Source organism: Oryza glaberrima, chromosome 6 (assembly GCF_000147395.1).
Source record: "Oryza glaberrima chromosome 6, OglaRS2, whole genome shotgun sequence".
NCBI classification, from domain to species: Eukaryota; Viridiplantae; Streptophyta; class Magnoliopsida; order Poales; family Poaceae; genus Oryza; species Oryza glaberrima.
The window spans coordinates 5,254,136-5,278,804 of record NC_068331.1 but is presented as its reverse complement, the minus strand read 5'-3'; the positions used below and the strand labels follow the sequence as shown (position 1 = coordinate 5,278,804).

Below are 24,669 nucleotides of genomic sequence, written 5' to 3'. Positions count from 1 at the left end.
CCGCCGCCAGCATCGCCACCTTCGTCTCCTCGACGCCATCCGCGAGAGAGGGCTCGGGAGCCGCCGCCGCCTCCCTCAACACCATCCGTGCGGGAGGGTTCGGGAGCCACCGCCGCCGTCGTCACTGTCCTTGACGCCATCTGGAACGGGAGGGCTTGGGAGCCACTACCGTCCTCGACACCATCCGTGGCGGGAGGGATCGAGAGCCGCCGCCGCCGCCGTTGTCACTGTCCTTGTAGCAGTCGCGGCATGAAGGAAGAGATAGGGAAGAAAGAAGAGGGAGGATGGAGGAAGATGGAACAAACATGTGGGTCCTGCGTCTAGGGGTCTAACGGAAAACGTGATGAAGTGGTATGGTTCCAATTTCTTCAAATTTCAGTGGCACGTAACTAATACGTGAATATTAGTGTCATTTATCTAAAATGTCATATTTGTAATGGCATGAATCCAATGAACCCCAGAAAAGGACTCCAAATAAACAAAGGCTAATCTTGTATTCCCTCGTTCTTCTCTACTCCCTCCGTTCTATAATATAAGGGATTTTGGAGGATGTGACATATTATGGGACAAGGAGTATATCTACTATTGTAAAAATTGAAGATATTTCCACTGATATTTTGGTACGTCGTCTGTTTTTTTAGTCGGTTTTTAAGTTCTTTCGCTTTTGGAAATACATAAGGAGTCATATAAAAAATCCTTAAAAAAACTCACATGCTATCTTGTAACGAGAGTCGTAGTCCTAATTTCTTTGGAATTCTTGTCTGGCATAAGGAAGCAACGTACAAGATATAGCTATCATCTTAATAAGGGTTCTGAATTAGATATCAATATTATCAAATTAAAAATCCCATATACTTTTTAGACAAAAATAACAATAATATGATTAAAATAACATTCACCTGTTACAACGTACAGGTATTTTTTCCCGTAAAATATAGAGTAAGAGAGTAGAATCGGATGAGATATATCCAGTACTATTGTACTCCCTCCGTCCCAAAAAAACGAATCTAGGATTGGATGCGATGTTTTCTACTACTATGTATCTGGACAGATGTATTTCCATATTTGTAGTACTCGGATATGTCATATTCAGTACTATGTTGGTTTTTTATGGTACGGAGGGAGTAACTGTGGACAGAGGTAATAATAGGACACCAATATACAGTTAGGGACTGTTTAGTTCCCAAAAACTTTTCCGAAAAGTATGGAGCATTAAATATAAAAAAAATAAAAACTAATTGCACAGTTTACATGTAAATTGCGAGACAAATCTTTTGAGCATAATTAGTCTATGATTAGTCATAAGTGATACAATAACCCATATGTGCTAATGATGAATTAATTAGGCTTAAAAAATTCGTCTCGCGGTTTCCAGACGAGTTATAAAATTAGTTTTTTCATTCATATCCGAAAACCGACTAAACATGCGCTTGCTAGCTACTAGTTGAATACCGGAGTATGTATAAACTGCATCAGCTACTCGTAAGCTACACTTATGAGTACTATACTCGACTGATGAAAAATAGTGGACCACCACATGTCATAGGCGAGTGAGACCATGCTCCTCGACTTGCGACTCGAGTTCTACTCCTACCAACTCTAGGCCAACCAGATAGATACTGAGAAAAAAAAAAACAACGACACTGATGTGACATCTCAGTGTCCATCGGCCATCGCTTCCTCTCTCTCTCTCCTCTCACCATCTTCTCCTACAGCAAATCACTCTTCTCTCTCTCTAAAAAACTTCACAAGCCTACTAGCCTACTACTAGGCACGTAGCTAGCCCCTGCCACTCTATCGCCCAGCACAAGCCATACAGCTACCCGCTGTCACTGCGCCAGCGGCCGCAGCTGCGCAAAGAGGAGCGCGAGAACCCAAGAAACCAACCAAGAGCTGCGTCCCATAAAGGCGCGCTGCTTCAATCCATCCATCTTCTGATCTTCCATATACTTCGCTTCCTGTAAATGTCATCGCCGCCCCGGCGGTGCCTCGCAGCGGAGCAGCAGTGGCCATGACGCCGGCGCCGGCGGCCGCCTCCTACCGCGCTCTCGTCGCGCTCCTGCTCGTCGCCGTCGCCGTTGCCGATGATGGTGGGTGGATGGCTGGCTAGCTAGCTGGCTGTTGGTTTTCGGTTTTGGTTGGTTTCTTGCTGGGGGGAGTGTGCGGTTTTGTGTACTGGGGAGCAGAGAGATTCAGGGGGGAGTTGGTTTGATGGGATTAGTATTTTATTAGTGTTGCAAGTACTCTTCCTTTTTGGAGGCATGGTGATTCTCTTGTGGGTGATAGTCCTACTACTATTTTTTATTGTCCTAAGATCTCCCTAAGAAGAGTCTAATACTTTAACTAATCCTTGTGAGTGAGTTGTGACAAGTGCCACTTCCATCTCTTCTCTTCCTTCTTGTACTATAACACAGTTGCTGGCATTTTGTTAATGGTGGTGGTAGCCACTAGGTAATCCACCAATATTTCATAATGTGATTCTTTTTTTTTTCACTTTCTGTTTTGTTCTACAAGGGACTCCGTTCTGCTTTGGTATTCTGTTACTTATCAAGAAGTCGTCTGGCCATTTTTGAATCTTGTGCTCATTGTTCAAGGAAGGAGCTTTATTTCTTCTTTTGTATGTTACTACCAATCTGATGAGCCGAATGCTGCTGCCCGCGTCAGGAATCTTTAGGCTTTGTAGCAACCTTTTACTTTACTATTGTGCTGATTTTTGTGCTTTCCAATCTGATGTTCTTGAACTCTTTTTTTTTTGTCTTGAAGGCTAAGAAACATAAATCTTTATTTATTAGTACTACTACGTAAATAGATTTTTTCCGGGGCGAACAAATCTGTGCAGATTGTGCTGTTCTAGAATCCATTTGCTGTTGCAGGCTTGCAGTTTGTGATCTGTGTTCTAATGTGGCTGTATTTGCATTCAGGGTCGACGCTGCTGGAGATCAAAAAGTCCTTCCGCAATGTGGACAACGTACTGTACGATTGGGCCGGCGGCGACTACTGCTCGTGGCGCGGCGTCCTCTGCGACAACGTCACCTTCGCCGTCGCCGCGCTGTAAGAAGAACACCACCGAGTTTGCTACTTTTCTTGCTGACAAGTCCACTGGTTCGTCACTGATCATGCCTGTTGATTGCAAAGCAGCAACCTATCCGGGCTCAACCTCGGAGGCGAGATCTCTCCGGCCGTCGGCAGGTTGAAGGGCATCGTCTCGATGTATGGAAGACGTGGTGGTGTACTTTGTTGTTGTTTGGAAATGTGGCTTGCTGGTGCTTGGACTCGCAGTAACTTGTGAGCTTGGGTTTGTACCTGCAGTGACTTGAAGTCGAATGGGCTGTCTGGGCAGATCCCTGATGAGCTTGGCGATTGTTCATCACTAAAAACTCTGTGAGTTGTGTGGAGTGTGGACGGCATTATCGATTTCTTCTTAACTTACGGAGAGAATGTGGGTTGATACATGTGTTTGGTTCAGGGATTTGTCTTTCAATAGCTTGGATGGGGACATTCCGTTCTCAGTATCGAAGCTGAAGCACATTGAGAGCTTGTATGGCCTATTCTTGCTGGAATTCATTTATTATAAGCAGTGTTGTATGGACATGCCGATCGTGTTCTGTGAAATAGTTTTATTCATGTGCCGGTGTTTGTGGTTTTCTAGGATATTGAAGAACAACCAACTGATCGGAGTGATCCCATCAACGCTCTCACAGCTCCCAAATTTGAAGATTTTGTAAGTTGCGCGAAACTTCTTATTTTTGAGGTGTTTAATTACCGTGCTCCCAGTTTTCTAATTGTTGTGTGCCCTGCAGGGACTTGGCACAGAACAAACTGAGTGGAGAGATACCAAGACTGATATATTGGAACGAGGTTCTTCAATACTTGTAAGTCATCCTTATTTTGCGCTGGAAGTTTGAAGATTGTGCAGTAGTTCTAGTATATCAGTATTTTATTGTACTTTAGTTATGTACCTACTTGAATGCGATTTCTTTTTTTTTCTTTTTTTTGAAAATCATTTGAATGTATTTAAGAGCATGTCAAAAGTTTGTTAAGCTGGTAAAAATCTATATTGACTTTATGTGAAGGCACTAGCATTTTACGCAAGTTGCGTTATGTAAAATACTCATATTTTTTTTATGAATTGTGGCTGAATTAATATTATCCTCAGGGGATTACGCGGTAATAATTTAGAAGGCAGCATCTCCCCAGATATATGCCAGTTGACTGGGCTTTGGTACTTGTGAGTATATGCATACTATGTTTTCGGCAAAATTTGTCTCGCGTCCACCGTATTGTACTTATGTTTCAATCATTTGGACCAGTGACGTAAAGAACAACAGCTTGACTGGGCCGATACCAGAAACCATTGGGAACTGTACAAGTTTTCAGGTCTTGTACGTATTTGCAGCTTACCCCTCTTAATTACAACTTTTCTGCTTCTGTGTTTGTGAGGTTTTCCTAACATTTCTTTCATGTTAGGGATTTGTCTTACAATAAACTTTCTGGATCAATTCCTTTCAACATTGGTTTCCTACAAGTTGCTACACTGTATGTGGTGATTATCTTGACAAAAAAAAACTCAATTAAATGTTTAATACAGTTTTTGCTGATCTGCATAATTATTCACATTGTTTGAATTAGATCTTTGCAAGGGAACATGTTTACTGGTCCTATTCCATCAGTTATTGGACTTATGCAGGCTCTCGCTGTACTGTAAGTACAATGATGAACTGAATATTCATCATACAATTGGTTATTGATAAATGAAGCTTTCAAGATATTTTAATTCATCAATATAACTTTACTCTTCCAGGGATCTGAGTTACAATCAATTGTCTGGTCCTATTCCATCGATACTAGGCAATTTAACATACACGGAGAAGCTGTAAGTTTTCTTTTCTCCTAAATCGATAGGTTGTGAATATTTTCCCTGATAGATTTTCTACTGCCAGTTCATAGTTAAAAAACAAAAGCCTTAGAAGGTTCTGCTTAGGAATATTTCTTGTGTAAATTAATATGTTATATTTGTTCCAATAGGTATATGCAAGGCAATAAGTTAACAGGTCCAATACCACCTGAGCTTGGAAATATGTCAACCCTTCATTACTTGTAAGTGCACGTTTTATTTTATTCCCATAGCATATTCTGATTTGTTGCGACCTGATTTATGTCATTGTTGACTAATTTCAGAGAACTTAACGATAATCAACTTAGCGGGTTCATTCCTCCAGAGTTCGGAAAGCTAACAGGGTTATTTGACTTGTAAGCTCTTTTTTCAAACTCTTCAAAATTTGTTATGTTTTCTATAATTTATTAGTAAAACAAGCGGCTTATCTTACTCTTTGCTTCACAGAAACCTTGCAAACAACAACTTTGAAGGTCCAATCCCTGATAACATAAGCTCATGTGTGAATCTCAATAGCTTGTAAGCATGATTTAATTATAATTGTTATGGTGGAACTTACAATTTCAGATGCATGTATCTAATGTGGATTTTCTTTACAGCAATGCTTATGGCAACAGATTAAATGGGACCATTCCTCCTTCATTGCATAAACTTGAGAGCATGACTTATTTGTAAGTTGTAACAATTTTAATTTCGTAAATTGTGTTGTTACATTATTTTTCCTTTTGAACTTCTATACTTGTTTAATTTTTGTATTTCACATAGAAAAACCTTGTTTCCCATGTTTTATTAGTACCATATGTTCATCTGTTCTTTTCTTAGGAATTTGTCATCAAATTTTCTAAGTGGTTCTATTCCTATTGAGCTATCGAGAATCAACAATTTGGACACCTTGTAAGTCCTGTTAGCTCCATCTATGAATTCGAAAATATCTGTTCTATCCTATTGTGTGTGTGATGAGGTACCTGTATCAGGGATTTATCCTGTAACATGATTACTGGCCCAATTCCATCAACCATTGGGAGTTTGGAGCATCTATTAAGACTGTAGGTTTTGTTGTCCCCATCTTGTATGTATCTATTATAGTGTCTTACAGTGTTTGATGTTATTGAACTTGTTTGTTCAGTAACTTGAGCAACAATGGTCTAGTAGGATTCATTCCTGCAGAAATTGGCAACTTGAGGAGTATCATGGAGATGTAAGTATTTGCTTAGGTGTGAATTTTTTAACCATCTAGTCCCATAGGTACTATACCCAATATTTGTGGTTTTTCAGTGATATGTCCAACAATCATCTTGGCGGTTTGATTCCTCAAGAACTCGGAATGCTGCAAAATCTGATGTTGTTGTAAGTAGTACCTTTCATGTCAGCCTTCTTTTTAAACCCATAAGGACATTGAATCTGTAGCCTGAGAGACATCTGTCTATCATTCTCAGAAATCTCAAAAACAACAACATAACTGGGGATGTCTCTTCACTGATGAACTGCTTCAGCCTCAATATCTTGTAAGTTGAATAACCAGAAAATTTTTGAAGCATATGCTCCAGTATATGTTTTTTGCTCACATTATCTATCTGTTTTATGATCAGAAATGTATCCTATAATAATTTGGCTGGTGTTGTACCTACTGATAACAACTTCTCACGGTTTTCGCCTGACAGGTAGTGTGCTCCATCATTTCCATCACTATCATGTTCATTTACTCAGCCTTGGAAATAGCAGTTTAACAATGTGATACTTTTCTTAGCTTTTTGGGTAATCCAGGACTTTGTGGATATTGGCTTGGTTCTTCGTGCCGTTCATCTGGCCATCAACAGAAACGTAACAAATATTCCATTCATATCTTACATAATTTTTTCACACCTAATAGACAAAGTCAACTTTTCGTTACCTACATTTTATTTGCAGCACTAATCTCAAAGGCTGCAATACTTGGAATTGCCGTGGGTGGGCTTGTTATCCTCCTGATGATCTTAGTAGCGGTCTGCAGGCCTCATAGTCCACCTGTTTTCAAAGATGTCTCTGTTAGCAAACCAGGTAATGCATCTGCAAGGAGTTTTGCTCAACAAATCAACTCATTTCTCTCCTGCCAAGTTCAATATTAGGATACTATCTTGTCCAGCAATTATTGTATTTAGTCAATTGTTTGTTTTTACCTGATAACTGGGTTAATGGTAGAGCAACACTAAAGCGCTGTATATTTGCTGTCACAGTGAGCAATGTTCCCCCCAAGCTGGTTATCCTTCATATGAACCTTTCCCTTCTTGTATACGAGGATATAATGACGATGACTGAAAACCTGAGTGAGAAGTACATCATTGGGTATGGAGCATCCAGCACGGTTTATAAATGTGTTTCGAAGAACCGCAAACCAGTGGCAGTAAAAAAGCTATATGCCCACTATCCACAGAGCTTCAAGGAATTTGAAACTGAGCTTGAGACTGTTGGTAGCATCAAACACCGGAATCTAGTCAGTCTTCAAGGATATTCCCTATCTCCTGTTGGAAATCTTCTCTTCTACGATTACATGGAAAATGGAAGCCTCTGGGATGTTTTGCATGGTAAGTGCCGACTGCCAACTCATTGCACAGTTTGATTGTCATTGCAATTTGCACAGAAGCACCAACATGCATTCTCAAAAGCATGATATTTGACACATTGATATTTGCTTATCTGTTGATTGCAATACCAAATTGTTACATGACATCTTGTTACCATGTTAAAATCTTTTTTTTCATTATTCTAGAAGGTCCAACTAAGAAGAAAAAACTTGATTGGGAATCTCGTCTACGAATTGCTCTAGGTGCAGCCCAAGGCCTTGCTTATCTTCATCATGACTGTAGCCCACGGATAATACACAGGGATGTGAAATCAAAAAATATACTCCTTGATAAAGATTATGAGGCACATCTTACAGACTTTGGCATTGCTAAGAGTTTGTGTGTTTCAAAAACTCACACGTCCACCTATGTCATGGGAACTATTGGCTATATCGATCCTGAGTATGCTCGCACCTCCCGTCTCAATGAAAAGTCTGATGTCTACAGCTATGGCATTGTTCTGCTTGAGCTGCTGACCGGAAAAAAGCCAGTGGACAACGAGTGCAATCTCCATCACTTGGTAACTATGATTCATGCTCTTGTGATTCTTCTGTTAATCTGTCATTTTCTTCAGCTTATTTTACTTTGGATTCTGGTAGCCCTCAATAATTGCTGAATGATGCCCATTAGGCTTGTGTTCCTACATGGGGACCAACAACATGAAACCTATCCTGTGAGTAGATCTATTTGCACTGTTTACGTGTGGTGGATTGATCCATCGCATATGGCTGTTGAAAGCTCCATTATCAATTGCAGTGTTTAAGTCCCCTAAAGCCTGCCACTTTTGTCCCCTGTCATCAATTATGTGGATTGAAAGCTACAATTTAGTGTCATAAAAATTACTCTTGCAGCCATTTACATTTTTTACGCCTTCACTTGGCATTTAACCGACCTCCGACTTGGAGAGTCACCCTAATTTCTCATTGATTTTACATGCTTATATGGCTTTTCATTTATCGGTTTTCCTTGCTAATGTACAAACTGTTACAATTCTTGGTCTACTGTTGCAAATGCAGATCTTGTCAAAGACGGCTAACAATGCTGTCATGGAGACAGTCGACCCGGACATTGCAGACACTTGCAAGGATCTTGGTGAGGTCAAGAAGGTGTTCCAGCTGGCGCTCCTTTGCACCAAGAGACAACCATCGGATCGGCCGACAATGCACGAGGTTGTGCGCGTCCTGGACTGCCTAGTTCGTCCCGACCCGCCACCGAAGTCCGCGCAGCAGCTGGCCATGCCGCAGCCGCCTGCTGTCCCGAGCTACATCAACGAGTATGTCAGCTTAAGAGGCACCAGCGTGCTCTCCTGCGCCAACTCGTCGTGTACTTCCGATGCTGAGCTGTTTCTCAAGTTTGGCGAGGTCATTTCTCAGAACACAGAGTAGAATAGTCTGCAGAAATAGTCATCCGATCTTGGGATTCAGGCAAGCAGCTGGTGAAGCTAATCAAGGTAGTGAAGTGAACTCACGTTTTGTGACTTTGTCCACATGTTGGGTGCCCAGAAAATTAACAAGGGAATTCTCAAGGGTTGTGGCTGGTGTTCTTTACTGTAAAAAAAATGCGTCCTACTTCTTTCTTCTTCCTTTTTTTTTATCTCGTTTTTGTCTAACTTAGGAGGTGTCCATGAATCTAGTACTAAATCTCAAGACAGCTTCATCTGTTCTGTAACATTTCTGGGATTGGAATGCTGGAACTGGTAGTACTAATAGTCTCTCGGTTTGGACAAATTCGCAGGGTGGTGTTTCAGTTTCAGCATTTCTGTTTTGCACTAACATCTGTAATGGCATCTGATACAGTAGTAGTAGCAATATAGTACTCCTAGTATAGCATATGGTATCCTGAGAAGGTATAATTGGTCAGTGTGACACCTGAATTCTCTCTTGGATTTTCTCATCTCCTGGCATCGCCATGTGCTTGTATTTTACCGTTGTCGCCGAGCCCATGGAGGCATCGTCAGTCAGTCGGGGACGGTGTAAATGATGCGAGGCTGTGCAGCGATGCTGGGGCCGGATGGGAGAGAACAGTAGGGGAGTTCAGAAGAGATGAAGGCGTACTGCCATGGCTGCCTGAGATGATTGATTGATGAGTGGGCCAAGGAGGATGGGCAGGGGCGGTGCGCAATGCAATGCGCAATGCAGTTCTCGTGAACTCGGGGTACTGAACTCAGGACGCATATCCCAAACCCAATCTAGTCGCACAAAAGCAACCCACAACGATTTTTTGATGGAAAAATATTGAGAGTGGAAGGGAAAATGCTCAAACTAAGCCCCTATCTGGTACTCCAGGAATGTAGCAACCAAGCAGGGATTGGACACAACTTAATACAACGTATCTGAATAGATCACTTGTTTAGTAGCTACTCCCTCCGTCACAGAAAAAAAAACTCAATCTGACCCCTCTTAGGACAATGTATCTGGACTAATGATGGTCACATCCCCTCCTAGATTAAGTTTTTTTTAGGACGGAGGGAATAGATTCTAAGAATCCGGATTCTATCTTCTACTACTTTCATCCCAAGATATAAGGAGTTTTAGGCTTGGGTATGTGGTATTTAAAAAGTAGGTGGAATGAAATGTGAGAATGTTGTGATTGGTTGAGAAAAAAAATTAGATAGAAAATTTTTAAATGCTGAAAAATTGTTATTGGTTGAAAAGAGAATGTAGATGGAGAAGTTATTATATTTTAGGACAGTTTGAAGGCTAAAAATTGTTATATTTTGAGATGGATAGAGCAGTTTATTTTTGGATTATGTAACAGTAGCTTTTCCGAATCTAGATTAAAACTTGGGAGTTTTTTATTCTGGGAAATGTTACGGTGGCCGGAAGCTCCTCCAAATAGGTTCTTGATCACACTTCAAAGTCCAAAGATCACGATTCCTTTGAACACATGATTTTTAAAACAAGGAATAGGATAAAAGCATAAGAATAGATTATCACAAGCTATGTAATATTACAGGATTTTAAAATACTATATATGGACACTATAGGTAACATTTTTTGATGGTTCACAGGATTTAAATAGAGGAATTTTGGAGGAAATCATACGTGGAAGAGTAGAGAGAAAGAGAGAATGTGCATTGGACTTAGCAAAGAAAAATAAAATATGAAATGTGAGCTCATGCTAAATTTCCTAAGAAATAGGGTGTAAGAATTGCAATACGTAGGAATATTTAGTCCTATTCCTTTGATCCAATTTTTTGCGGGCCAGACGGGCTGGCATGCTTGCCTCTGGCTCAACACGGCCCGCCAAAGTGTTGGGCCGTTCGTAGTCTCCCTGCTCGGCACGTTGGGCCATCACAGCACGGCCCGTTTAACCAATCGTGCCTAGGCCGTGCGGCCCGTTTGGCCCCTTTCCTTTTCCCACGCTTCGCCCCCACCTTTGGCTCCTCGCGTTCGTCGCCGGCGCCGCCGCGCAGCAACCAGCGTTCCCCTCCCCCTCCGGCGATGAGATCAAGCCGACGAGGCGGCAAGGCGGCGAGGGGCGCCGCCCCCGGCTGCGACGTCCGCAGCCGCCTCTCTCCTCAATTCGCTCCCCACCACATGCTCGCGAGCTTCCTCCTCGTCGGCCACCGCCGACCATCCACCGCAAGGGGGTCGCCGCGGTCGATTCGAGCGGAACGCGGATCTCCCCCGCCTTACCAGCAGCTGGTCCAGCTCGACGGCGAAGCGGCCGATCCGGCGGTGGCATTCGACCCAGCGGGTAGGTGCTCCAATGGCGGGATTGCTCGGCTGACTTCTCTGACCACCGCCTGCTGCTGCTTTCCTCACTCTGATGATGACGATTGTTGTGAGGATTGTTTACTTCTCTTTTACATATCTCTTCTTAGGATGGGGTATTCGAGACTTAAAAAAAAGTAATAGTAAAACAATAGTTATACCGTTAGTAAAAACATACAGTTTCTAATTCAAAATGCAACAAAGAGGAAAAAAAAACAATAGCAAATTAATATTCTTGATTTCCATAGTCTGCACTTTTCTTGCCTCCAAATCTTCTTTGCGCTCTTATCTGTATTGCTCATCTATTGTGCAATAGAGTCACACAACGTAAATGTAATGGTTGCAATTTTAGGTGCGGTAGCATGTAATCATTATAATTTACTAATCTGATTCAGTTTTACACGTTCTTGGTCTTCCCTACTAATTCACTACTGTTTTTTAGGTCATGAGAATCAAGCTGCACTAGGTGAGAACTAGAAAATTGACGTGCCCTTGGCACTCTTACTACTTACAACCAATGCATATAGGCATATAGCTTATGGTCTTCTTTATATGTTGGTTAATAATTTATGAAAATATCATGAAAATTTTTTCCGCATTTAAAAAACTGATCAAATTACCAAAGATTATGCAATCAATTATTTGATTTACAGCATTTACAAGCTGATCAAACAAAGAATTATGCAACCAGCACAAAGATTTTCCCAAAGGACCACAAATCATACTTTATTTCGCATCCTTTACATCATGTACACAACATTTGGCAGATTTTCGACCTACTAGGAGATCAGATCATACGAATCAAAATGTCATCTTTGCAGACAGTTAAGCTCCTACAGCTCTGAGCTTTTCCTCCTTATTCCTACCTTTGGTTAGCTAATGAATAAAAAATGGACTGAAAATTTACTCTCCTTAGTCCTGCAGCTCTGAGCTATCTTCATAAAGAAAAGGGGCATATGAGGGCAGCAGAACAGCATCCGCATCGGCTTGCTGGAAATTTCTTCTGAGAGGAAGAAGAGCAGCGGCGGCATCACCAGCGTGCTGTCCGACGACGGGGAGCTCGCGTACAATAATTTTGTGCTGTTAATTAGTACAAATTTCGCTTTACAATTAATTGAGAATTGACTAAACTGAAAATTATAATATTGCTGCAGGAGAACTTTACCGGCTGATGTGTTTCTGCTCCATTGACTGACCTATCCAACCCAAATTTTCTCTTTGGACAGACATTGGTTGTACATTCTGAAGATAAATAAAGGGTTAGACTCAAATATGTGGAGATGTCTAATTTCTGAAATTACAACGCAACGGCATTCTTCTAGAATTAAGTGGATATAATACCACTGAATATTCTTGCGATAAGAAAAATATATGAATAAGGAATTGAGCTTTGACATGTGTTCAGGAAAATTAAAGCACTAAGGAAAATGTCATAAAAATTTGACTCTATAGTATTTATTAAATTGACTCAAATTCGTTCGAGTATAACGGAAAGTTAGTGAAATCTGTGAAATCTGCCTTTTCTTCTGTCTAGACATATAATATATTATTCGGTGATTTATAAATCAGTCATTTAAAAAATCGAAGTAGCTCAATTAACTATAAATAGACTATCTTATTGATCATACTCGTCATATAACTACAAAAGAGATGATTGGCGTTGAACTATCGTCACTACAAATTACAGAAAGTTGAAGTGTGTCAACTGGATTTTACAATGTGCATATGCTCATATACTGTCGAAAAATTATCCAACTTCTCAGCTCTAGCCATGTATTGTAGTGTCTTACTTGCCCATGTTTGAATCAATTTCTTTTGGACTTTCATGTCAACATTGCTAAAGACCACCAGTTAGTGCTGACAAAGCCTAATTTGATCAAGTTCGTATCTATATCAATACATCATTCTATATTAATTAAGAGAATAACCCTGAAACATGTACACTATAACCGGTTAGTCTTCTCTGGATTCGCACCACTAGATACACAGCCTAAAATGGACACCGGTGGTTGAAGTTGTAACGGATCAAAATGTCATTAGACTGGTTTTGCTAATTCTTTCTCCGCTTTTCACTAGGAGAAATTACATCAGTCAACTCCGGCACTTCGTTGAGATTAATCGCGACAAGTTTCGTCTATTCCTTCCTATGCAATGGGTTGTAACAGATCCCTCATTCATCAGAAATTTGATACAATTAGAGGTAAATACTATTGGGCTAGTAACAAACGTACAATTAGAGGTAGATACTATTGGGCTAGTAACAAATGGGGGAGGAAATATCACATGGTCAAGTGGTCTAACTTGGCTTTTCCTAAAGATTTTGGAGGTGTTGACTTAACTGAAACTAGAGCGTTGAATGCTGCTTTGTTAGCTAAATGGCTACTGAAGATTGAATCCCCATATAAGAGTTTGTGTGTGGAACTTCTCAGGAGAAAATACCTGCAACACAATGGAGTTTTCCAATATGATTCTAACCTTCAATCTCAATTCTGGAAAGGTATCATGAATGTTAGAAATTGGATGAAGTTGGGTTCTGAATGGATTGTAGGAGATGGTAAACATATCTGGTTTTGGCATGATGTCTGGTTAAGCTCCCTCCAAAAACAGTTTATCCTATAATTTTTTATTAGATTGGAAACCAACAAGATATATTGCTCTCAGAAGTGAGATGGAAGATATATTGCTCTTAGAAGTGAGATGGAGAATAAATAGAGCTGGATGAATGGAATGCTATTAGAGATTTATTACTGATGTTCTTAGTGATTCTTCAAATGAGCTGAAATGGGCCTTTAACAGCTAACAAATCATTTGTCTTAGAGAGCTGTGTTGTTAAGACGGGTAAGAGATAATAGGATGTAAGAGATTTGGAAATACCCTTATCCCATGAAAATTAAGCACTTTATTTGGTTAGCCATCAGAGACAGAATTTAATCACTGTGTAGCTAAAAAAGAAAGGTTGGGAGCTCTGATAGATGTATGCTTTGTGATGGGGATTAAACCTCTTATCATATCTTTTTCAATGTCTAATGATTTGTTCCATCTAGTGTATTTGTGCTTCTGGCTGGAATGTGATTCCCAGGAGAACTTCGATGAATTTTATCTCTTCATAGACAATATGAGCTGTGCAGATATGAGTGTTTTCTTTCCACTCTAGCTGCTATATGTTGGGTGTTATGGATAAGAAGGAACAATATGATTTTTACAGCTAATTTAGTTCACTCTCCTTTGCTGCTGGCTTTTCACATTATTTTCTTTTTGCAGCAATAGGAAGCTCTGATGCTAAGATGTTAAGGCTGCTGACAAGATCGACAAGATTACCGAGAGATTTTCTTATGTGTTGTCAAGTTTGGGTGCCCCACGATTTGGAATCAAGTTTGGGTGCCCCACGATTTGGAATCGATTTGGAATGCATTGCTCTTCTGTCGATGGTCTTTTTGTTATTTCCTAAGTCTGTAATCTAGCACTGTCTAAAACTTTACAATATAGAGTATATGTTAAAGTTGGATTTTTGGTTTTCTCCATTGGTGAAAAAAAAGGTATTTTGTATACACATGAGCTGTTGCCGTTTTGGCTTTTTATAAAAGCCGGGCCTTGTGGCCTTCGATCTAAAAAAAAGTATAATTATGTATCTAAAAAATATATAACATTGATTTGAAAATAATGGATTTTTTCTCACATATAGTTTTGAGTTATATCTTCAGAAGCAATTTATTAAGTAAAAAATAGTTATTATAGATATTTAGATTTATAAGATATGTAATTTTATGGTTGCTGTATTTTTTTAAAAAGTTGTGTCATTGCATCATATTTCTATCCTTATTGCCTAATGAAAAGTAAATGGTCTAATTTTGATTTAAATTGCAGTTTTGTTTTATTTATACGAAGGTAAATCAGATTTCTAATATTTATCTTCCTTTCTAATTTACATTATATTAGCATTTAGTGTATCATGAAATAGTGGTTAACAAACATATATCTTCCTTTTTATTCTATGCCTCTATATTTTTTTTAACGTGAGGAGTCAGATATAGCGAAAATATGTTTTGTTAAAAGTTAAGTGAGAAAAAAAGTGATGACTTCGATATTGTGGTGAAAGTTGCTCCATTACCATAAGATATTGCTAAAATAAGATTTTGTAATCTAGTTATCGAGGTTACACAAAAATAAGTATATAATTATTGTGCAACGCAACAAACTTTTTATTATTTTTATTTACTTCTAATGTATTATTTTTAAAATAAATTTAGAAATTGATGTTTTTTTATTATTTAAGTTAAATATAGAAAAATTAAAAAAATTCGTTACACTCAATTATTTATTTTAATGTGTAATTTAGGAAATAACTACTCGTGAGGTAACTCTAATTTTAAAATGTCTAACATAAGATATATATATTTGTGGATATCGAAAACGACTTGAATAATATTTATATTTATAGTGTATTACGACCATCAAATTCATAACACGTGTAACTCTACAATTTTTTTTTAAAAAATGTAAATATTTATAGTATTGTCCATATTATATATTTAATAAAATCTGGAGAATGCTCTAATCCAGTCATCTAATGAACATGCAACAATCGGGTGCCTCCTAGCTACAAACACATCTCATATCTCTTAATCTCTCTTGGCACTTGGATGCTTGTATGTGTTTGCATCTTTCTTTACCCTTCGAATTGACCGAGTGAATTACATTATTTACTACACATGTCATCTGATTACATTGTTGTGCTCATTGTAATTAAAACTTTACAACAAGATCACACATGATTATATTTTGATGAAGAAAATATAGATGTTTCAACCGTTAAAATTGGATATTTCACATGTGAGAAGTGAATGTTTCAGCTGAAATTTGACTCCATTGCACATTTTAAGTTTTTTTTTGTTATATATTGTGCTATTTGAATGTTGCTATAAGTTTTTTTTATATGTTTCACTAGTTGATTTGTAAATGTTGCACGTGGTGTCCTATGGATGTTTCAACAATTACAACTCAATGTTCCATATATAATATAGAAATATTTTAATTAGAATTTAACGGTTTCATAATATAATCATGTGATATATTTTTTAAAGATTTACTTACAACAAATACAATGGTGTAATTGCACTTGAGATTGGTTAAGTAATTTAAAAGATAAAATCATTTACTCTTGCAAATATAGCTTAATGCATGTATGAAAAGAAGCTAGGCCAGAGAAAAAGAGAGGGAGGGTAGGTGCATGTATTACGAAAGCGAGAGAAAAAAGACATGCAAATTTAGTACACAGAGACGACAACATGCGGCTCTAGCTAAAAGTATAGAGAGCGCCTGATTTTTTTTTGAATCGAGCGCCTAAAGCCTAGTTATGTCCATAAAATCTTTATATTTTTTTCTTTATAGTATTTTAAATATCTTTCTTAGTTTGTAAGAAAACAACTGATGAAATGGATATATCATGTGCAGAGTGATTGCTAGTAACAAAATAGATAAACTCGTGTTTAAAAAAAATCATGAATAATACATATTACGGATGATGACTAGAGAACTAGAGCATAATAAGTCTATTCCATAATACGGTTGAATCAGCAGACAAATACACAACCCAAGAATATACAATAAATCAGTATATCATCGATCGAACACATGCATCATCCTGTATGATAAAGCTTAATCTGATCAAAATCATATTTATATCAATATATCATTATATATTAATAAAGAGAATAACCCTGAAAAGCTGTACACAATAACCGGTTATGCTTCTCTGGATTCGCACCACTAGATACGCAGTCTAAAAATGGACACCAGTGGTTGAAGTTGTAACTGATCAAAATGTCATAACACTGGTTTTGCTAATTCTTTCTCCGCTTTTCACTAGGAGAAATCACATCAGTCAACTCCGCCACTTCATTGAGACTAATCGCGACAAGTTTCGTCTGAACTGAGGTTAGTTCAGGTAGAAGTGCAATAGTTGGAGAAGCAAAGGCATCCATTACATTGATGCTTTTTGTCTGCAGGCAATGGCAAGGCCGGTTTTTACAGCACTCACGCTCGTCGTAGCCCCTGTTCTTGCCTGGAGAACTGTCTACAACAGCCGGATATAATGCCTTCCTGCAGTTTGTTGGGCTGCTGGTGGAATTTGTTGGGCTGCTGGTGGCATCGTCAACAGGGCTCAGTTCTTTACTCTGTGACTTGTTCTTGTCGACAGAGCTTGGAAGAAGACCCTTGCGCTTCTTAGGGGATGGAACTTCCGGTTTAGTATGTTGAGAAGACAACACATCATCCTTAGCACTCACAAGGAAACTAGACTTGCTATTGTCGAATTTGGTCCCTCTTCTCCTATCACAGGTTAACAAGTCAGCAGAATGGAATATATATGTCTTCTATTAAGACATGAAAAAGGACCTGCCAGTAATTGCTATTAGACCGAGATTAACGAGCTCTCAGGCAAATGTAAGAAATGAGAAGAAAATTCAAGGCAAGTGCCCAAAAATCTAAATACTTAGTACTTAATAATGTTTATCAACAATAGTTTGCCAGCTGGCTAACATATGCATGTGAAAGAAAGTCTTTTTGTCTGTTTGATCCTGTGCTTGCACTAATTACGTGCCAAACACACATGATCATGTTCAGAAGCACATGATGAATTTCTGCTTATAATTAAAATGCCATATAAGGTCAATTAAAGTTTTATGCAAATAACATTGTTGGCAGGTATATTAGCCCATTAAGCACTAGTGCTAGTGCTACTGCCAACTGCAGAAGCAAAGCTACATGTATTTAAATCAGCAATAAATAACTCATGTCGCTGTAAGAAAAAGCACCGGCAGCAGCAATATTGCATGGACATTGCTTAGAAGCTGCATCCATCGTTCAAATCAAGAAATAAAATCATTGTGATGCGTATAGATTACATTAAACTTGTTTATACCAGTAATATTGCAGAGTGTCCAATGGACACGAGTGCTTCCTGTAACATGTCTGCGGGATAACAGCATGATCACATATTCTTTGGAAGACTGGAACAATGTAGTAATAGTGTAATACTAGGTAACTGCAGAGTGCTCAACGCAAAAATAATTAAGCAATGTTTTTGGATTCTTGAGCATTCAAAAGGTATCCTGCTTTACTGTAGTGCCAGACAATCTGACGCGAGATGTTCCTATGGATCGATGGGAACAATAGCTAGCAAATTTGTATGTATATTCGTGAAAGAGAATACTAGCACCACCAAACAAAACTACTCCTTCAGTTTGGAGTACCAAATATCAAGCCTGCACAGCTAAACAGCTCCCTAGTCCTTCCGAAAACCACGAGCTCCTTCAGTAAAAGTTAATTTTTCTACAATGTTTCAAAAGTTCAATTTCCCGACCACATTGTTAAAACGTAAGTAAAAACGATAATTAATCACATCTGCCCACTCGAAAACTAATTAAACACAACAACAACAACAACAACAACAACAACAACAACAACAACAACAACACACATGCTACTTTTCACGCATCATCAAAATGATCATCCCTCATAGGCCAGAAATTTCTCAATAAATCCCCAAATTAGTTAACGTAACATGTAAAAAAAAAACAAAAAAAAACTCTGCAATAGTACAAAAATATCACCCTAAGTCTTCAAATTTTCCATCGGCAGAGGCACAGGATCAATGATTCTGACACCAAATGAAGCAGAAGTCCGAATCGAAATTTCAGTAAATTTCCATCTACACTGCTCAAAATGATCCGAGCAGTGAAGGCACCCTCAACGATTTCGCTAGAAAAGCATTCGAAATCCAAAATAACCCAGCACGACAACCAAAGGGAAGCTCGATATCTTAAGGCGCGCGAAGCTTTGAGGCGGATTGGGGGTGAAAAACTGACCTGCGGCTGCGGGGCAGCGCCTGCTGGAGCGCGTCCATGGTGTCCAGGGGACCCCTGTACGAGCTCTCCACCTCGCCGTCGCTCTCCTCCTCCTCCCCCGCCGCCGCGGCGTCCTCGCAGTGCAACATCCCCACCCGGCTGTCGCTTCCCCACCCCGCCGACGACGCCGCCGCCGAGGCCGCCGCGGGGCGGAGAGCTCCCCCGAGGCCGAACAGATCGCCGCCGCCGCCGCCGTGCCCGCGCCCGCTCTCCATGGCGATCGGCATTGCTCCCTCTCCCCCACTCCTCTCTCGCGAGGCGCGAGCTCACATGCGAAGAGAACTAGAGAAGAGAAGAGAGGAGAGGAGAAGCGGAGCGGCGCCTCGGAGACGAGACGAAGGGTGGGGGGCTCGAGTCGCGTGGGGCTTTGCGCTTGCGACGGGTGTTTCGTTGGGATTTGGCACCATGGCCTTGCACACACTGACGTGTGGGACCCACCAAGTATAAGGCAGAAACACGCTCTGCTTTGGTAAAAATGCTCTAGAACGTTATAAAATGGCAAAATATGGAAGACACAATGTAAAGGGTAGTACCATTTTTTAGTGTGGGGTGTATGAAGTAGCATTGTATTGAAAGTCTAGTCTATACAGTGGCATTTTAGCAGTTTTCTAGTTGTTTAAGTTTGTGGATTCTCCTAATAGACGAGCCACAAACTTAAAACATAGTCTAGCTCATTACTTACGCGCTCTCCTCTTTGGTCTCAAAATCTAGATCTAGGTTAGCTTCAATTCCATGCCTCCTTTGCTGTCACCGCCTCACTATGTTGTCAACTGACCTCACCGACACTGATAGGTGTCAACGTGCTAGTGTGGCTTGCTCAATCGTCCTCCTCTCCGCCCCATTTGTGTCGATATGCTCATGCCACCAACATTGCTCCACCGCCCTATACTGACCCCGGCTCCGGCGCTAACGCCACCTCGCCGCCCACCTTTGGTCCGCCGTCTCCTAGGCTAGCCCTCTAAACCCAATCCCCTATCTCCCCCTTCCCAGTTCCAACCTCCACTCACTCACCCTCGAAACCCTAACCCAGTAATTGTTGTATGATGTCGCTTATCAAAAAGCGTTCAAGTCACATACACGTGGTTGAGGATTAGGACATCAATAGGTTTGTGGGAAGAGAGGTTTCGACTTAGGTGCTTTTCAGAGAGCTGGGTATTCTATGCAAGGTAGTAATACCTATTTGGAGCTCTAAGAAATAATTGATACTCCTATATATCAAGTCGTTTGATAGCCAATGTGTATTTTTTTTCCTTTTAGTATCCCCTTCCGGCAATGCCAAAAATATATTTGGAAATTGGATGTGGTGCCATGGTAAGAAAGATGGTTCTATTTGGGCCAGTGCACTGCATTGTTTAATTTGGCATTACCGAAATGATTTTTGACAATAATAAATAACCTAATCCTACGTGGGTTATCTTCAACTTCAACTAGCACAACACTTGGTTGTTGATACTATCACAAGAGGGGAAGGATATTATACGTAATGATGTTATATTTCAGATAAGGTAGTTATGGATCTTTTGTTCCACTTTGGATAGCATAGTACATATAAAATTACTTGTTAGAATATATATAAGTAATTTGTCTTAATTTTTAATTCAGCTGGTTATCTTTTTTAGAGGAGTTCACTATTAGAAAAAGCATTTTTGTCGATGTTGGGCTTTTTTTTCGGCAGGCGGGTATGGTCATCGGAGCGAAAACCCCGCCGATGAGAATGATTACTGGGGAGGAGTTGGCCATCCGCCTGTGAAGATAGCATATCGCAGGCGGACCATATAAGGTGCCACCTGCGTAAATGATCTTTGCAGGCGGATCACATAATGCGCCACCTGCAATAATCGCAGGCGGGCTCCTTATGTGTGCCGCCTGCAAAGATGTATTTTCGCAGGCGGCCCCTTATGTGGTCCACCTGTGAAAATAGCCCTATAAAGTTTTCTTCTTTTTCGAGCCCTGTTCATTTCATCCGAGGTTTCTCTCTCCCCTAACACCAAAAATATAGGGGGGAAGGTTTTTGAACTTCAAATCTTAGGGGGATGTTTCTAAGGTGGTTAGATCTACACCTTTACACTCTTGTTATGCATTTTTTTTATAATTTTAGAACTCTCTTTGTGATGAATCTATGCATACAAAATTGTGAAGAAAAGCTCAATGTTTTTTCTTTTCTTTTTTCTTTTTACTTTACGGACCAAAATTCTTTGCAACTGTGCCTGGAAAAGTTCCAACTTGGCAAAACATTTTTGGTCGGATCATGCACTTGATGATGGTCCATGGGAGATGAGAAGGTTACATAAGTGGTACATGGACGCCAGCAAGAAAGGCCTAACTAATTTAACAATTCGATCACCGCCTGACTGCTTCGCTGGCGACGGTTACTTCTAGCTAGATTTCTCTGATCTGCACACCATCTATCGTCGCGATAAGATGGACGTAAACTTCGTCGGTGCATGGTGCCTGTGAGTATGAGTGCACATTTATTATATAAATAAATTGATATAATACATAAACATGTGATTATTATTAACAAACTGCTTTTTATAGGATGTAATACATGGATGCTGAGAAGACAAATCAATCTATCGGATATCTGGATCCAACAAGGATCTGTCAAGCACAGCATACCGTGACACAATCACCAAATTCCAAGCAGCTCAAGGACAAGACGCCTGAAGAGATAGAATATAAGAAGGGCTTACACAAACAGAAGTTGATTACTGTCGCACAATACATTGGATGATCCTTCTTAAGCTTTCAAAATAAAAGAGTCATTCTAGCCGCGTACAACTTTAAATAAGTCCAGTAGGTTTTTTTTTACATATCTGTGTTATCTCATCCATAACTAACTGCACCTTCCTTACCATGTAGCGATCATTACATATGTTTCATTATCTACCCGAAGCACGGCTCCGTGACAGTCCTCGACCCCCTTGATTATCATCACAAGACGTACAAATAATTTCTAACAATTTTACAATAGTAAGTGATTCTGATACTCTTGCATGTCTACTATTAATATATTATAATTAAATCTCCTCCTTAATACGAAACAGTAAAAAATATGTACAGTGTGTACAACTACTACAAGAAAAAGGGTGGAGAGCAAATTCAAACCAGGGATAAGCTGCTAATACATACATATTGGCCGGTAATAGTCCACACAGTTAATATATTTCAATTATTTTTCTAATTACAAAATTTAACTTTTTTCCTTCTATGATATGCCATTAAGTGTCACAAGCAACCTAGAGACATGGTCCTTTACAGGGATTACGCATGTGAATTCCTCAGGGTTAATGGGAGATACAAGGTTAACGCAGAGGATGTAATTCTCTCGACTCAACGTATAAGTGCATTAGAGAACTACACATCTAGAACCTACTAATATATATATATATATATATATATATATATATATATATATATATATATATATATATATATAATTGAAAAAGTTTCATACTCATTTGAATTGGGTATATACTTAATTTCAACAATGGTGCCCGGGCACCATGGAGCACCAAACAAATTTACTATATATATATATATATATATATATATATATATATATATATATATATATATATATATATATATATATATATATATATATATATAGTAAATTTGTTTGGTGCTCCATGGTGCCCGGGCACCATTGTTGAAATTTACTATATACCCAATTTAAATGAGTATGAAACTTTTTTAATTACTTAGGTATTAACATTAACTACTTTACTAACTAGTTTAAAGCAAGTTTGAACTGAATTTGAACTTGTTTTTGTTAGATTTTGATTCTAGGTATATAGCATCCATACATATAATTAGTTAGGTATGTAATCATGGATTGTGAAATAAAGTTAAATTTGAGTTGTTTTGTTGATAGGTATAGGTATGAATCAAATTATTATAACTAGGTATATACTCACAATTTGAAAATTTTGAAAAATTTTAGTGATTTTGTGCATTTGATACCATGGTGCCCGGGTACCATGGTGCCCCATATGAGTGTCCTATATATATATGTGTGTGTGTATTGTGCAAATTAATTAAGACAAGAAAGCTCAGGGTAATAAATGCAATAATTAGATGTGAAATTTGTTGATTTATACTCGCCCACTAGCGATCAACATATAGTGCCCATAGACCATAGTAAAAGATCGGTAGCGTGTCTCCCATGGTCCATTGCTCGGCCAAACACCCACCGACCAACTAACTAACCTACCTATCTACCAACAACAATACAAGATCGATCCTTCAAATGGTTAATGAGGATACACTGCCTGATAAAGCAGTTGATCCTGTGGGAGTACACATTATTATTAGCTCACTCTTGCAGCCCACAGATATTTATCTATGATGCAATGGATTTAAGGACCCATGTGGTATTTATTTGGATTTTGTGCGTCTTTGACACTACTACTATTTTGCTATTTATCGTTTCTCAAGAAATTCTACCTATGTGGGTATCTCATTGTTCAGGAATCAAACTACCAACATGGACACTTTTGAATTTAGAAATTTTACATACTAATTTTTATATGAATTAATTTGATTCCCATGGCACTTAGAAAATCATTCTTTCCAAATATAAGACTTCAGTATATGTTTTACCGGCTTATCTTAAAAAATTGTCTTTTGCACAAGCAAAATGATTTTGGCCGTGAAATAGCCGTAGCCATGGGCGGATCCAGGAACAAAAAATTTAGGGGGGGGGGGGCAGTTTCTTTAACCTCCAGCCATTTAGGGGCTTTAAATTTCATTCATGGTGAAAAAATCGAAGGGGGTGCTCCAGGGGGTATCCATGGGTCTTGTGGGTGCAGGGAGGACTTGGTGTAGGGAGGACTCAAGTCCCCGCTGCACCCACGTTGGATCCGCCCCTGGCCGTAGCTCAACTAGTTAGGTTTCTAGTAGTAAAATCTGTACACCCGAGTTCTAAGTTCTAGACTCGGTACGGGTGTTCATATTTATGGCTAGTTTTTTAGGTGGTAGGGCGATGTACTCATCAACAGCGAGATATCTACGGTGACTTTATCAATTTTAAAACATACCAATTTAGTTTTTGGAGTTGTTCATAGGAATGGTTTTAGCTATCACAAAGATGTACTAGGGGCTTGTTCACTTTTAACACCCATATGTTTGATTTAAATTCTTACCAAATTTTGATAGAAAATTTTCAGAGTAGAAATTTCTAAAATTGTCAAAAATTGGTAGGATGAGATTGGTAAAAACATGTTTGGTTCCTTGCCATACTAAAATTTGATAATACCGAAACATGGTAGGATTAGAACTGACAGTAAAGTAAACACGCGCTAGATCTTGGTAGTGGTGAGGCCAAATTTGGAGAACAAACACATACTACCCACACAAAGAATGTACATCCAAAACTTACCCCAATTCAGGTCCACTGTCCACATGGCACATACATATATACTCCTAAGAGTAAATCATAAATGTGTAACTTTTGCATGGACAAAACTAATCAAGGATCATGTGACGATCTGTCGCACGTACTACGTGCAGCCGTACACCCCCACATAAATAGTCCTCGCATTTACCGAAGA

At 39.3% G+C, this 24,669-nt stretch overlaps 3 protein-coding genes across 6 annotated transcripts; 2 read left to right on the top strand and 1 right to left on the bottom strand.

The window, feature by feature from the left end:
* Positions 1-1,764: 1,764 nt before the first annotated feature.
* Positions 1,765-9,333, top strand: LOC127776864 (LRR receptor-like serine/threonine-protein kinase ER1). Its single transcript, XM_052303435.1, has 27 exons — positions 1,765-2,090; positions 2,922-3,051; positions 3,139-3,210; positions 3,310-3,381; positions 3,467-3,538; positions 3,650-3,721; positions 3,801-3,872; positions 4,157-4,228; positions 4,311-4,382; positions 4,468-4,536; positions 4,630-4,701; positions 4,802-4,873; positions 5,026-5,097; positions 5,179-5,250; positions 5,342-5,413; positions 5,494-5,565; positions 5,717-5,788; positions 5,869-5,940; positions 6,021-6,092; positions 6,170-6,241; positions 6,331-6,399; positions 6,484-6,555; positions 6,642-6,715; positions 6,803-6,931; positions 7,108-7,455; positions 7,641-8,014; positions 8,511-9,333. The coding sequence occupies exons 1-27, from the start codon at positions 2,012-2,014 to the stop codon at positions 8,877-8,879; spliced, it is 2,937 nt and encodes a 978-aa protein (XP_052159395.1). The 5' UTR covers positions 1,765-2,011; the 3' UTR covers positions 8,880-9,333.
* A 1,572-nt stretch (positions 9,334-10,905) lies between these two features.
* Positions 10,906-12,607, top strand: LOC127775840 (uncharacterized). 2 transcript variants are annotated; one of them, XM_052302146.1, is made up of 5 exons: positions 10,906-11,280; positions 11,653-11,676; positions 11,978-12,034; positions 12,135-12,274; positions 12,365-12,607. In XM_052302146.1, exons 1-4 carry the CDS (start codon positions 10,938-10,940, stop codon positions 12,215-12,217), a joined length of 507 nt encoding a protein of 168 aa, XP_052158106.1. In that variant the 5' UTR covers positions 10,906-10,937; the 3' UTR covers positions 12,218-12,274; positions 12,365-12,607. The 2 variants fall into 2 exon arrangements, 1 of the variants encoding a protein (XP_052158106.1); XR_008018044.1 differs by lacking the exon at positions 10,906-11,280 and having other exon boundaries at positions 11,347-12,034; positions 12,127-12,274.
* Positions 12,608-16,665: 4,058 nt separating this feature from the next.
* On the bottom strand, positions 16,666-19,460 carry LOC127775838 (uncharacterized). Of its 3 annotated transcripts, none has more exons than XM_052302143.1 (2): positions 19,076-19,460; positions 16,666-17,537 (listed from the first exon to the last, which is right to left on the bottom strand). In XM_052302143.1, exons 1-2 carry the CDS (start codon positions 19,339-19,341, stop codon positions 17,051-17,053), a joined length of 753 nt encoding a protein of 250 aa, XP_052158103.1. In that variant the 5' UTR covers positions 19,342-19,460; the 3' UTR covers positions 16,666-17,050. The 3 variants fall into 3 exon arrangements, with proteins under 3 accessions (XP_052158103.1, XP_052158104.1, XP_052158105.1); XM_052302144.1 differs by having other exon boundaries at positions 16,666-17,534; XM_052302145.1 differs by having other exon boundaries at positions 16,666-17,531.
* Positions 19,461-24,669: the final 5,209 nt, after the last annotated feature.